A 13,790-nucleotide genomic window follows, 5' to 3' on the forward strand; every position below is an offset into this window, starting at 1 on the left:
AAGAAAACAGACAAATTAGGTTTATATTCGATCCGATTATTTTATAGTCTATATATTGTTTATGTACAATCTAAAAAGCGAATCACATACTCTAAGCTCTGATCTTCAACTCGTCGGTGTTATTGTTGTTATTCTCGAACTTCTGGGCCCTGCGCTTCAGTTCCTGGGATTGTGCCCAAAAAGTGGACAGGCGCTGGTCGCTATTCGAGCAGAACTCGCGGAAGTCTTTCAGCATTTTCAGCTGAAAGAGCTCCCCGTCTGCGGAGTTGTTAATGGTCTGGGCCTTCCACTTCTTGTTGGGTATCATGTGATTCCAGGCCCACAGGAAACCCACTTTCTTGGGCACATTGGTGTTGTTCGTGTGACCATAGACGCAGCGTGTGACATTCGCCTCCTTCAGGATGGGGGACTCCACCTGGTAGTTGTTTGTGGCGCAGCTGGAAGGGATTTTATATTAGAACATATTAAAGGGTATAACAGATTCCCAAAACTCACCGTATCAAAGCAAACATGTTCCCCGTGCAGTGCACATACTGATACTCCTTGGGTAGCTATAACAGATCAAATGTATTGGAAAACCCTCAAAAAAAATATAAAATAACCACTTACATCCTTGCCGACGCTGTATTTCTTTTCCAAAACGCAAGGCAAAAATCCAAACTTGGCCAAGATGGCCTCTTGCAAGAACAACATGCGATCTGATCTGCTATCCTCGGGAAACTCTGCCAACATGATACAAAGTGTATTAGTGAAAGATATGAAATGATATGATAATAAGTAACTCAAAGTACCATCGAAAAGAGCAGCTCCATTGGGCAGGAATGTAGTACAAAGCGGAATGAATATAGGTCCCCTCAGAGGATCTGACTTCTTGGTGAACGGCTCTGCCATTGGATCTGCTGGCACTGATACCAGGAAATTAAACTGATTCGCCTTGCGCATCCAGCCGCCAATCTGTAAAAATGTAATATTTTATATATATTTTATAATTCTCCACTGAGATTACTAACCAAATCAGCCACTATGGGACCCGATGAGGTGACCCACTCGACCACAATCTCAAAGGCGAATCTCGGCTGCAGCACTGTGTGGTGCTTGACATGGCCCCACTCCATTCGATCGCTCTTCTGGTTCACATCGATCTCCAGATGCGACTGGCGATAGACGCGCTCTAGAAATTGGTTTGCGTTATATTATAAGTTATATGGGGAGTCCAAAAATACGAACTGTTACTGCAGGTTTCTGTCCAGGATTGGGGGGCGGGACAGTCCCTCAGGAAATTGGGCACTGGGGTGGTCACCGGCTCATCGTGCCAGAGGAAGCTGCAGCCCTGGAACTCAATCTCCAGCCATTCGTTAACAAAGGCGCTGTAATCACCCAGAGGTGGGGCGTAATCTAAATAATAAGGGATCGTTAAAGGTTACATTAGAGTACAGAAGAAATCATAAACCAAACAACCTTTGGCATTCTTATCCTGCTGCACCACATAGTAGAAGACAAAACCAGGCACCACAGGCTTCTTCCAATCTCCAGACGCATGGCAAATCATGCGCTCCCTAGAAGAAAGCAGAGGTAAGAACATTTCATTCTTCATATAACAAAGTAACCCACTTTCGCATGGCCTCCAGCAAATCAAGTGGATGATGTCGTCCATTGTTGAGGCGGGTCTTCAGCCACATCAGCGCATCGTAGGACACAAAAGTGCAGGAGGGCAGCGACTGGGTCTGGGAGAAGAAGCCCACTCCGTTAACTGGATGTTTCATGGCCTCAAAGATCTCGGCCAGCGTGGCGTTCGGACTGAATTGGATGTCAACGTGGAAGCTGAAGGAATGGTAATCAGAAACTTAAATGGAACTACCTATGAGCGAAGGACTTACCCATCATCCTGGTCATCTCTGGCGGCGATTCCTGCAGCTGCCACTGCATCGGTGGCGGGAAATATACGAGGAATACGCCCATTTTCCAATTTGGGACGCACATTAATGCTGTCATGTGGAGTGGCAGACAAGATAAATGGATTAGATATGACATGACTGGGTAACCCATCTCATCAGAGGTTCCTTATCCAGGGTGGGTCTGGTGTGTGTGTGTGTGTGTGTATCTGGGTTGGGGATAAAGGATTCAGCAGGCCAATTGCGAGTGTGTTGGTTAGGGATTTCGGGTATGAGGTTGTGGAAGGGATTAGTCGAGTCGTGATAGATAAACGGAGCCAGGACGGATGGCATCCTGGCCCTCTGGGTGGCACAAACCTTTGCTGCGGTGAGTTTAATTGGTTATGATGCTTTTCAGTGATTCTAGGTGTGTCATGCTGCTGAAAGCCAAATACCAAATTAAATTATATAAAAATACGTAACGAAACCAAAGGAAATGAAACAAACAACCGACAAAATCTGAGAGAACGGGATGCACAAAACAACAGGACTACGAGTACAATACAAAAGGGGAATAACCAAACAACAAGCCAGCAACAGTAAGTATATACAATTAGCCTAGGCCCAGGATCCTGAAAGTCCTGGGAGCAAACCAGCTAGGAACAGTAGCCAACCAAACCCCCAGCGAATCGTGCAGCTTACACCAGGTACCGTAAGTAAAATATCTAAATTATAGAATACTTTTTGAAACCACAAGTACTAATTTTTCATAATGGTATACGTTTTTGTACAATAGTTATAATTTTTTTTTACATTTTTAGCTACCACTTTTTAGTCTACTAATAAGTAGAACTGCAAATCATATCATATTTTAGCACTGGAATCAGTTTCTGAAGAATTCGCGGAGTTCTTCGTACCATATAGGGAGATACTATGTTTTGAAAATCAATGTTTGCAGCTCTATATAATATTTAGATTACTATTTTTGACATCACTAATCTTGTTAATGAAAGAAATATAATTACTACGGTTCCTGGTTTATGCAAATGCTAGTACAGTGTTTTTATGTGCGAATTGTGTGTATGTTTGTGTACAAGAGAGATAAGGGGCCTTAAGATCTATTTTGTTTTTTTGGAGTCGATATAAAAACCTGGGTCGCTTTTCCGGCAGTCGATTACTGCCGACTCGCTCCCGGAACGGAGAGTTCGTGAGTCCCTGAGGAGTTGGATTCGGTTTCAGATTCGGAGCGGATTGGGGCAGGTCGAAAGTGGGTGTGGCGGGAAGACAGAGACGTTTAAAAGAGATACAAAAATATTAATACCGTTCTTTACGCAATCCGATCGAAATAATTACAAAATACTGAACTCAAACGTGCGCAAATGAAAGTTAATTTTGAGTCGAAATTAAGCAAAAGTGCGCATTACGATGAAACAAAAAAAATTGCTTTAACGTTGAATTTGTTTAAATAAGTAGAGTAGATAACCTGGTTAGGCTGAGGCCTGGATATAATGCTGGTACTGTGTCTCCGCTTGGTTATGTGGGCGATGGGGCTGTCCTGCAAAAGTGAGGCGAGATACTCGATACATCAGGGGAAAGGCAACGGGCACTAAAAGCGGGCTTTGTGATGCAAGGTTAATTAAGTCAACAGTTCTAGTTTACGCTTCATCTCTCTAACCTCCTTTTCAATTTACCAAAAAATATATAACATTCGTTTTCTTAGGGGAATAAAGCATTATTTACAAAGTAAATTTAACTTATTTTGGGAAATTTTAAAGATTTTTTTAGATTTTATCAATAGTTATTGAAATTAATCAGATACCTTAAGAGAATAATGATTTAAAATGGATCTTCAACATTAAGAAGTTTAATAAAAAAATCGTTTTCAAAAAATATGTACAACAGTTTCTTTGGAATTTTAAAAATCCTGCTAATAGATTATGAGGATCTTTAAAATTGTAGTTGTTGAAATTTAAGTAGTTTGTTGTTTTTCAAAGTGTTTAAAAACAAACTAGCTAGAAAGCCTGTATGACAGATCAATCCTCGATTTATGCACCGTCAACATTGCTGGCGGGACGATTAGTCAATTAGGAGTCAGAACGCAATTACAGAATTAACGCAACGGATCACGAATGCACAGAAGCCAAGCCAAGGAATTCTTTTCTATCTTACTCTCGCCTTGCGCGCATATTGGCGCTTCAGCTTGCTGACCGCCTCGATAAGGCGGACGAAGTCCTCCACCTGTTCCCGGGTATTATCCGCAGTCACATCGGGGAATATGTCGCACCGCTGGCAGCTGGCGATCTTGGTCACAATGTTCTCCCTGGGCAGCAGGTACATGCGATAGCGCCAGTACTTGAGGCTCTACAAAAGAATTTTTTTAGAGGATTGCAAGTATAAAATGCAATATAGGATATACCTCCATTAGTGGGTAATCCACATCCCCACGCGTGCAGATGTACAGATCCATGTGGTTCCAGTTAAAGTTCTCCAGCTTTTCGGTGGTGAAATTCACGCCAGAGATTTCGTAGGTCTCGTGCTGTGGGGCATGGAAGCGGTACCGGTAGTCCACATTTATCGGGGGGTATGGGTGTCTGAAGAAGGAATATATCATTATTATTATGAATCTAAAGAATTCGCGGAGAGGTTTAATAATAATAATAAACTATCATATCATGTTTAAACACTTTTTTAGCTGAATGGATCTATAGAATTATTATGTTTTTTAGTATCAAATACTTAAGGTTATTGCTGATATTACACCGTTAATTTACTCTTAAAATCTAATGAATACAATATAATTTGAATCCTAGTTTAAACAAGATTAAGCTCACCTGGGTCTGTAGCCCGTGACCGTGATCACCGAACCGCTCAGAGAGATCTTGTGAAAGATGCGGCCGATGGAGAGCAGGTACTCCTTGTTAATCTCGCACGGAGGCTTCACTGGCAGCACGGCCGATCCCGAGGAGCAACCGCCCGCGGAAGGAGGCTTCTCATCGACCACAATCAGCTGGAAGCCCTGAGCCAGGCGCTGCGAAACGATCTCCTTGCACACTTCCTCTGTGGACAGGGGCTTTCGGTAGACAGCTCTACTCTGGGCATATTCATGATTCACATCATCGGGCAGCAGGGTATAATCCGAGATCACATAGTCGTTATTCAGAGAACGTTTGTCCGGGAAATAGTCCGTGGTGATGGGCAGACAGGCGGGGATCGTGAGCGACTTCCAGTCGACGCCTGCAAACGGATCCAGGCGGGGATTAGCAGGTTTCTTCCGGGGATCGGGTGAGGGATAAGAGCAGAGAGAAAGCCAACGCCGGTACAGGTGTGTAAATCAAAATCGCTCAAGCTAGAAGGACTACGGAAATCATAACCAAAGTGGGAGGAGGTCTCCAGTCCGGGAACGAGAGCTGTCACCAACGGATGGGTTAGCGTGTGTGGAGGTTGTGCGTACGAAATACAGGTGGCAGGTGGGCAGGTGGGCGTGGCAAGCATGCTAACGCTACAAAACTACACAACGGCAACATGCTGGACATGCTCTGGTGGTCAACATGCTCCCATCTCCGTGAGTATTACCAACAAAGAGGGTTCCAATCACCTCCCCATGGGCGTGTCTGTGGGTTTCTGGGCTGTGCAGTTTTGGGTGGCTTTCTACCAACTACGGATTAAGCTATAATTATAGTGGATGAGTAACTACATGCAGGGGTTTCTTTTTTTTTTGTTGTGCATTGGCCGAGGTATCGGGGATTCAAAGCGGGGTGAGTGCAAAGCAAAGATAATCTACAGACTTGAATGAAGGGTCACCCACAAGCAAATATGATCCTACTTTCATTGTGGATATTTGTTTTTAGTTCAACGTTATCCCAAGATATAAAATCATGATAAATTAATAAATATATAGTTTATGAATGAGGGAACCCCTTAGGTATTTCTATTCTAGAAAACTTCATATGCTACCGTTTAGAAGAAGTAAAACCTTATTGGTAGTAAAATAAACGTAATACTTTCGATATTTATAAAGTTATTAGATATATCAACATCTTATAAGTAAGTATACACTTTATAAGAAACACTATTGTACTGTAACTTTATTTTAGTTGACTTTTCTAGTAAAAACTCTCAACTACTGGGTTTAATAAAAAATCCTGTATAGTACTATAAAATCCCTATATATATGTGAGCAAAGCAGCAACCGAACAAAGGGAAGCCTCTACTTTAGCTCCCTGGACTATATCTACAACAACGCCAAACTACAGATGCATAGATCTTTAGAAACCAAGTGTATCTAATCGTGTTTCGTGTGTGGTTGCAGGTGAGTTTTTGTGTGCTTGTGTTTTGGATGCATCGTTAATGCTTTGTACAGAGTTCAAAAGTGGTGAATTTGTTTTTGTCCAAACCTATAATGATCTTTCCTCTTCCGCCGCCCGCCTCCGCCTCCGGTTCGGGGGGCGGGTCTACAGCCCTTAGGGCCTCCAGGCCGCCCAGATGATGATGCTCGCCCTCGACGATCGGCCTCAGATGCTTGACTAAACGACCAATGGATGGAGGATTCGATGGGATACGTATATGATGGGTTGCAAATTTCGATTCGTTGGTTAGATCCGATTGGTGGGGTGTTTCATTCGTGGAGGGTAATAATGTGAATCATACGTAAAATTAGATTAGACTTAGTATTCGTTTCTATTTCGGCTAGGGTTTTTGTGGTTAGGATGAGCTACTAGATTAATCCCCGGGGTTGCGGTTAGTGGGCGGTGACCTTTTTCTGCACCCGAAGCTCTGGCGGATCTCCACCAGGAAGGCGATTCCGCTGCCCACCAGTCCGCACAGAAACAGACTGAAGGCGGGCGCCAGCAGATTGAGGGCCAGCGGACGGAGCCGCAGCTTCTCCTCCAGCTCCGCCAGAGTGGAGAAGTCTTTCAGGTAGCCCATGTGACGGGCCTTGCGGTAGCACGTCTCCAGCCAGAGATCCTGCAGACCGCCCTGCTGGACGTGCATCAGGAAGCGATGGAGGGCATCCTTGACATGTGAGTCCACCCTAAGCTGGTACTGATATGGATAGGAGCCGTGGCAGATCTTGGAGAAGTAGAAGCGCTTTTTTCGCAGGAATCGCTGCTGCAGATCAAAGAAACGCCAACGGATACTGCTGATGGGGTAGATGTACTCCGGGGCCATGGTGATTCTCTTACGGTTAAAGTCTTCGGGATCTGTGAAGCTGAACTTGGTAGCAAACTGCTCAGCATGCCCCAGGGAGCCCACTATGGCCTCCACATCCGGGGGCAACACCAAGATGCTGTAAGGCAGCCGGAACAGCTGCTCCAGGCTGCTGGCCGGACTCCGGGTGAGGGTTACGGTGAGAAAGGAGGCGAGCTTGGTGCTGTACGACTGGACAAGAATAAAGATCCCGGCGAGAATGAGAAAGGTGCAGGTGTTTCTGCTCGTTTTGTGATTCCTACGCCTGGCTGGGCCAGCTCCTGGCACTCCCAGTATGGCCCAGAGACCACCATCCGGCATCAGGCGACGTACAAAGACGAACTGCACCAGGAGCAGCGTGACGAGCAGACACAGCCAGAGGGGGAGATTGAAGGGCAGGAACACATACAGGCTCCTGGAAATCTCATTGTCCAGGGGGATCATGAAGCAGCGCGGAGCCACCTGCGCTGGATAAGAGTAGTCCACTTCGATGTTCGGATGCAGGCTATCGTACAAATGTGGACTCATTTCCACCTCGTCTCGCACAATCAGATCCGTGAGAGCGGTCATGTTCATGGCTATGGAACCATTCACCTTAAAGCGAAACAAATCCATGGTCACGTTCAGGTGCTTCATCAGCTGGTTAATCAGAATCCCACCCAAGCCATCCATTTCCCAAACCTTAGTCCGGGGGTTCTGGTACCAAAAGGTATTCGGCACATCCTGCTGTACGGGCATGCGTATTTTGTATCCCAAGAAGTTCCTTCGATTGGGAAACGGAAACAGGTGGTGCGGATCGTAGAAGGACAATTTCCGCATGCGTATCACTCGGACAGTGGGGTAGGGATCCATTTGGTAGAACTTTCGAGCGCTCACCACCACCAAAGAGGATCGGAACTGCAGTTTCCATAGGAGCTTAAAAAAGTATTCCAGCTCCTCCAGGGACTCCTGCTTTCTGAGCAGGAACATCGTCTTCGAGTAACGCCTTCCCCTGGCCCTGAGCGCTTGCATCTGAACCACTGGATCCCTGGAGTCCCTGGCAAACACCAAGTAAAGCGTCTCCTCATCCTGGAGCTGACTGAAGCGCACCTGCGTGGAATTGCTGTCGGTGGCCGTCATCTGTGGCACCAAATAAAAGTGATTGCTGCTGTTGCCCATCAGCCCGCGATGCAGGTCATCCAGATAGCTGGGATCAACCGATTCCAGGCTATGCACTAAGGTGATGGCATGCAGACGATGAAAGCGACCAATCCTGTCCAGAAACAGAGCCAGGTCAGAGGGTCGCACAAAGCTTTCCTTGGCTCCGATTTGGAGGACCATTAGGATTATCAGCAAATCGAGGAACATTTCCGCGGGAGAAACGAAGCCACACTGGCTGGGATTTGCCTTTGCACTGCATACTTAAAGGGCATCTCAACTGGTGCCCGCGATACGATCTCTAAAACAATAACCCACAACTGTTTGAGCAACACTTACCCGTGGTAATTGCTGGCGTCCACTCCTGCTCCCCGGTGGCTCCCCAAAGATAGGACTTGGCCTGGGTGGCCGTTAGGTTGGGCACATTGGCGGGCTGGGCGTTCATCAGCGAGTTCTGACGCCTCTTGAAAACTAAGGGTACAAAAATTATTCGAGCTCCAAAATTAGTTGGTAATCCAACTCACAGTCCATCTTCTCATCACCCATCACAAAGCTCTGCGAAGAGGCTGACTTGCTCAGCAGGGAATGGCTGGACACTCGGTCGTACTGCTCTGCACTCTCGCATCCGTAATCTTCCTGCTCGTTGTTGTTGTTGCATCCAGACTGGCAGTTGTTCTGGATCTGCTGCAAGGGTTTCTGCTGACCTGCTTGTGGTGCTTTCGCCGGCACCGCTTGGTAGTGATGCTGCTGTATGAGCACTCCGGTTGGACCCTTTGGGAAGATGTGCGTCCATCGTCGACGATTGGAGGTCAGCTTAATGGTCACTTGCGAGGGATCAAAGGGATTGATCAGGGCACGGCCGGGACGCACTATAGGAGCAATGCTAACAATCGTCCGCCGGGAGTTTTTCTCTGAAGCCAGTGACTCTGAGAGATTCGTGGTATCCGGTTGCTATAATCAGAAGGGGAAGAGTTAAGAAGATCAAGGATATAGGGCTTTATCCCTCACCAATGCCGCCAGCATTGCTGAGGTGCCGTGGTGAATGTCTGGGTCGGACATCTTGCGCCGCATAGCCGGGATCTGAGTGGGCGTGAGGTTCTCCCAGTCGTTGTTCCTATAAGCATAGGTCTCCAGACTGGGCACCGAAGTCTTCTTGGCACGCACCACGCGCTGCAAGGAGCTAGAACGGGAGAACATCCAATTATAAGGCATAAAGGTTATATTTATGAAGCTCAATCCTACCAAGTACTTTGAGCGGGCAGCGGCTGGAAGATCTGCTCGTCATAAGCATCATAGTCGAAGAGCGAGTTGTGCTTGTACTCCGACTGATTGCAGCTGAGAAAATGACGCTCGTTCTCCTCGCCCTCGCCGTCGCCCACGCCATCGTGGAGGGTCAGCTGTGAGCCAAAGAGAGGCAGTTTGATTCTGGGTATAAAACTGGAGTAAGCTATCTTCTTGTTGGTGGAGTAGAAGCTCAGGTTAATCCAGTGCGGCAGGGAGTAGTCATCAGCGGAGGTCAAGGTAGTGTCCTTGTTGTGGAATTTAAGGAGTGGAACCGCATGCAGGGGCTGCTCTCCCACGCAGACCAGATCGCTGCCCACTCCATTGTCGATAATGCGCTGCTTGGTGATGTTGGTAAGCTCCCGATCCACGGAAAAGACTCCCACTCCCGGGGTGATGACCACAGAAAGCTGCCCGGTTCGGTCGAAGGTTCTATCCAGGTAGTGTTTCTCAAAGGTGTTCAGTGAGATGTTCAGCACCTCTAGAAAGTTGCCCTGCGTGGCAGAGGAATTCGTGGCCGGGGGGATCTTCATATTCTCCCTTTCATGGTAGCGCAGAACCGTGGCCTGGTAGGAGGTGAACAGCTTGCGCAGCTGTCCCAGCACAGTGCACCAGTCGTCACATCTTTCGTTCTGGATGGCCACGCGGTAGAAATCCTCGTAGAAGCGTCCCTTGTAGTCTTGCTGCAGGCAGTCGCGCATGTGTTCGGGGAACTCGTCCAGGCATTTAGCCGCGTAGAAGGTCCGGGAAAAGAGCACCACGGTCACCTCGTGGTTGCAGCTCAGCTTGCGCCACTTCTGGAAGAGCTCAGTCAAAAAGCCATTCACAGCCTTCTCAAAGTACAGGTCTCCGTGGATGTCAAAGTCCCACATCTCGGAGGACATCTGCAGGAAGAGGTAGACCATGGAGGTGCTGCTGCGAAAGACGATCTTGGTGTCCTCCGTGATGACGCCGCTGGCCACGCGCTCGCCCTGGGACCACATCTCGTACACCTGGCACCGGATCTGCATGTCGTTGTAGTCTATCTTCTTGTTTACATACACACAGGTGTCAGTCTGCGGGGGGAGAAGAACTTTTAGAGTAGATCCTGGCCAGAAAGAAGGCGATTCCTTACCAAATAGGTCTTTAGGCGCCACATTTCTGAACGTCCCATGTACTGGTCCTTGAAGGTGATCTCTATGGAGTCCAGAGCCACATCCGCCGGGTTGACTATCCTCATCACCACATTGGAGTACGGACGCATCTTGAAGGCATTGGCGATGCCCGATTCGATGCTTATCACATCCCGGCCACAGCTGCCGTTGAACTCGGTGATCTGGAGCAGCAGGTGGGTGCCATTCTCCTCGTCGGGGGCATAGATCTCGACGACATCGCCCACATTGGCGTTGGGATGGTCCTTTAGATTCATCACCAGGTCCGCATCTGTGTGGAAATGTCCATGTAACACAATGTTTGCGCAATGCCCACACCGCCTTACCGTACGATTTATTGCATCCGCGCGTGTGCGTGTTCAGCTTGTACAGCTTCATGTTGACTTTGTTGCAAAACCAACGGACAATTATTTATTTAATTCCGAAAACAATTTGCCCATTTCGCATGCTAAAAAAAATAAGAATTCTATTTTTTCGCCTTTTGTTTTGATTCCTTATCTGCCTAGTGATGGCACTTCATGTAGTTTTTGGTATATTTTCGGTATTTAACCTCTAGAAAATGTACCAAAAGATAATGCGTATTTTAAATACACTGATACAAAATCTAAGGATTTCATATTGTATTTAAATATTTATATTTATTTTAACTAATCCCTATATATCATCACCGTAATTTATTTATATTATATTCGTCATTTTGGGGGTTTTTGTTCGATATTATTGGTTGTTATTTAATACTATTATAAATATAAAAGATCTTTTTGGTTGCCCTCGATTGTAATTATATATTTACACATTTTTTGACCTGGCGCTAATCTTTCTAATTAGAAAGATGTGTTCCATATAAAATCTGTTATATTATTGATTTAATGCATATAGGTAAGCCTGCGTCACAGAAGCGCAATCGATTTCTTCCAGATAAGAAAAAACAAATAACTTTCGAGTGGTTTTATAATTTAAAATTTAATATTCCCTGCACTGGTGTAAAGAATAGATTGTAACATCGTATTAAAAATACACAACCAACCCCCAGTGTTATCAATCCGACCGCTGCTGTATCTATTAATTTACATCTTTCTGGCCCTGAGCTAATCTAAGCAATTAGAACGTTCTATATAAGTTTTCCGTACTTTTTTATTATTTAAATATATTTATTGGTTTAATGAATTTATCTCGAAATGACTTGGTTTTTCAATGAATAATTTTATTGGGTCGCAAATATCAGTGAGTACATTTCGACAAAAATTGTTTAAAGACAGTTCGTTCGCCTGGTTAAATCCCGGCTAATCCTCAGTCCTCAGTCAGATAGCTGCACTCGAATCGACTCGTCTCCATTCCGGGTCCATTTTCCGGACCCCGGACTCGTATTCCTGATCCTCGGCGTCGAAATTTGTTTCGCAATCGGTTGTTTGTTTATTGTTTGTGGTGATTAGAATGCCACTGACGACAGAGATCGCCAGATCTGGCAGATAGTTCGCATTTCTCTACTTATAGCGAGGGGTTATGTATACAATCAAGGCGGGGGTCGCTCACCAGGATGCGTCGAAGTTCGTCGGTTGTTCGAAAATGAGTTTGCTCGTATATATGTAACTAACAATTCATGGGGTCAAGGGTCGTCGTTGCGTCATTGCATCTTTGTGTCGTCCTCGTCATCATCCACAATCTCAATCTCAACATGCAGCTTAAACGGTAGACAGAACCACGGAACAGGCTCCTAAAGCTAACTAAACACGTACGGACTACAAGTAAACGTTAATCACTAGGGATGATGGTTGGGGCAGGGGGGGCACCACCACGCATCTCACATCGCCACGGTGGCCAGGACGACGGTGATGTCGTCCGGCTTGCCGCCCCTCGCCTGGATGTTATTCCTTCGGGCGCTGAGGGCGAAGGGCGAGAGGAACTCGCTGTTGAGGGACAGGGTGCGGGCCATCAGCGCCAGGCTGTTGGCCGTCATCTGCAGCTTGACGGGGTCGCGTTCGCCCTCCACCTCGCTGAGCACCTGCAGCATCAGATCCTCGGGCACGTTGTCGAACACTCCGTCCGTGGCAATGAGGATCACGTCGCCGTCGCGCACCGGGAAGCTCATGGTGTCCGCCGACTCCGGGCTGTCGCTGAGGACATTTGGGCCATGTCCTGGCGGGGGCAGGGACAGTTGGAAGGGTGTGTTGAAGTAGTGCTGCTGCTCCTCTGACTTGTGCACCACCTGGCCCTGCCGCACCACAATGAAGCCGCTGTCGCCGATGTTGGCCGTGTGCACGGTGCTCGTCTCACGGTTGAGGATCAGGACGCAGGCAGTGCTGCTCCCCAGGATCGGCTTCTTCTGCTCCATCAGCTCGCAGTAGCTGTATGCCAGCAGGTTGACCGGTCGCTGAGGATTGAAATGGCTGCACTGCACCAGGCGCTCGCAGGTGCGCATCAGGAACGAGGAAAACTCCCCGGGATCGATGCCATAGCTCCGCCAGCCGCCCACGCCGTCGGCCACGCCCATCACATCGGCGCTGGCTGTGGAGGCCTTGAACCAGGAGTCCTCGCCGTACTTTCCCGGCTTGTACTTGTGTCGCAGGTTGTCCTTGGCAAAGCCGCAGACGACGGAAACGAAACGGGGTCGTGGGGCGCCCGAGGATCCTGCTCCTGCTCCAGACTTGGAGGCCCCCTTGGCGGCTGCCCCTCCTCCGCCGCCCGTGGCCGTCTCCAGGAGCGTGGAGAAGCTGTTGCGCAGGACGCGCGAGATCGCGCGTGATGTCCAGTTGAGTGACGAGTGCATCTCGCCTAAGAACTCGTGGTCTCGTGCTCTCAATCAATCAATTGCATGCGGGGGATGTGGGATGCGATTCGTTCGATTCGTTTGATGCTTCGGTGTGGGAGTGCTCCTCCTTGGCGTTCACTCCTATGCGCCACTCCTCCGCACTCGTTTTTCCCGGGTGAAAACTCCTGTCGCGACGGGGGACACAATTTACGTTCCAATTTAATACGAAAAATGTTATGTGATGTGATACACTTTTTCACGTCAGGTCGCGATCCGGTTCGTAACTGGTTCCGCGCTGGCTGCCTGCTGGTTCCCCACCCCAACTCCCCCGCTGACGAAATGGTTCCACAGCCATGGTCACCCTGAGTCGGTATTTAACGAACCAGTTTGATTCCATAGTATTTTGGTATGGTT

The 13,790-nt window shown here is 47.5% G+C and overlaps 2 protein-coding genes across 13 annotated transcripts; both read right to left on the reverse strand.

Moving 5' to 3' along the window:
- Window positions 1–15: 15 nt before the first annotated feature.
- Window positions 16–11,128, reverse strand: Iml1 (GATOR complex protein Iml1). 12 transcript variants are annotated; one of them, XM_065864255.2, is made up of 21 exons: window positions 10,954–11,123; window positions 10,591–10,898; window positions 9,438–10,531; window positions 9,204–9,375; window positions 8,720–9,146; window positions 8,535–8,666; window positions 6,266–6,394; window positions 4,703–5,105; window positions 4,288–4,462; window positions 4,041–4,232; window positions 3,355–3,426; window positions 2,250–2,308; window positions 1,878–1,985; window positions 1,612–1,821; window positions 1,459–1,556; window positions 1,228–1,395; window positions 1,011–1,171; window positions 792–954; window positions 610–722; window positions 496–551; window positions 16–437 (listed from the first exon to the last, which is right to left on the reverse strand). In XM_065864255.2, the coding sequence occupies exons 1-21, from the start codon at window positions 11,003–11,005 to the stop codon at window positions 92–94; spliced, it is 4,638 nt and encodes a 1,545-aa protein (XP_065720327.2). In that variant the 5' UTR covers window positions 11,006–11,123; the 3' UTR covers window positions 16–91. The 12 variants fall into 12 exon arrangements, 10 of the variants coding, with proteins under 10 accessions (XP_065720327.2, XP_016933779.4, XP_065720331.2 ...); XM_017078290.4 differs by lacking the exon at window positions 2,250–2,308 and adding an exon at window positions 3,022–3,086; XM_065864259.2 differs by lacking the exons at window positions 2,250–2,308; window positions 6,266–6,394 and adding an exon at window positions 3,022–3,086.
- A 682-nt stretch (window positions 11,129–11,810) lies between these two features.
- Window positions 11,811–13,669, reverse strand: LOC108012370 (protein phosphatase PTC7 homolog). Its single transcript, XM_017077725.4, has one exon. It carries the CDS (start codon window positions 13,392–13,394, stop codon window positions 12,429–12,431), a length of 966 nt encoding a protein of 321 aa, XP_016933214.1. The 5' UTR covers window positions 13,395–13,669; the 3' UTR covers window positions 11,811–12,428.
- Window positions 13,670–13,790: the final 121 nt, after the last annotated feature.

The sequence above is a fragment of the Drosophila suzukii genome, chromosome 3 (genome assembly GCF_043229965.1).
Source record: "Drosophila suzukii chromosome 3, CBGP_Dsuzu_IsoJpt1.0, whole genome shotgun sequence".
Classification (NCBI taxonomy): Eukaryota; Metazoa; Arthropoda; class Insecta; order Diptera; family Drosophilidae; genus Drosophila; species Drosophila suzukii.

Excerpts from the sequence above, each read along its gene's own strand:
- Iml1 (XM_017078290.4), bottom strand. The coding sequence starts at position 11,005 with ATGAAGCTGTACAAGCTGAACACGCACACGCGCGGATGCAATAAATCG. Across the intron at positions 9,376-9,437 it reads CTGCCCGCTCAAAGTACTTG|CTCCTTGCAGCGCGTGGTGC; the intron begins GTAGGATTGAGC and ends CTCCCGTTCTAG. Across the intron at positions 438-495 it reads AACATGTTTGCTTTGATACG|CTGCGCCACAAACAACTACC; the intron begins GTGAGTTTTGGG and ends AATCCCTTCCAG.
- LOC108012370 (XM_017077725.4), bottom strand. The coding sequence starts at position 13,394 with ATGCACTCGTCACTCAACTGGACATCACGCGCGATCTCGCGCGTCCTG.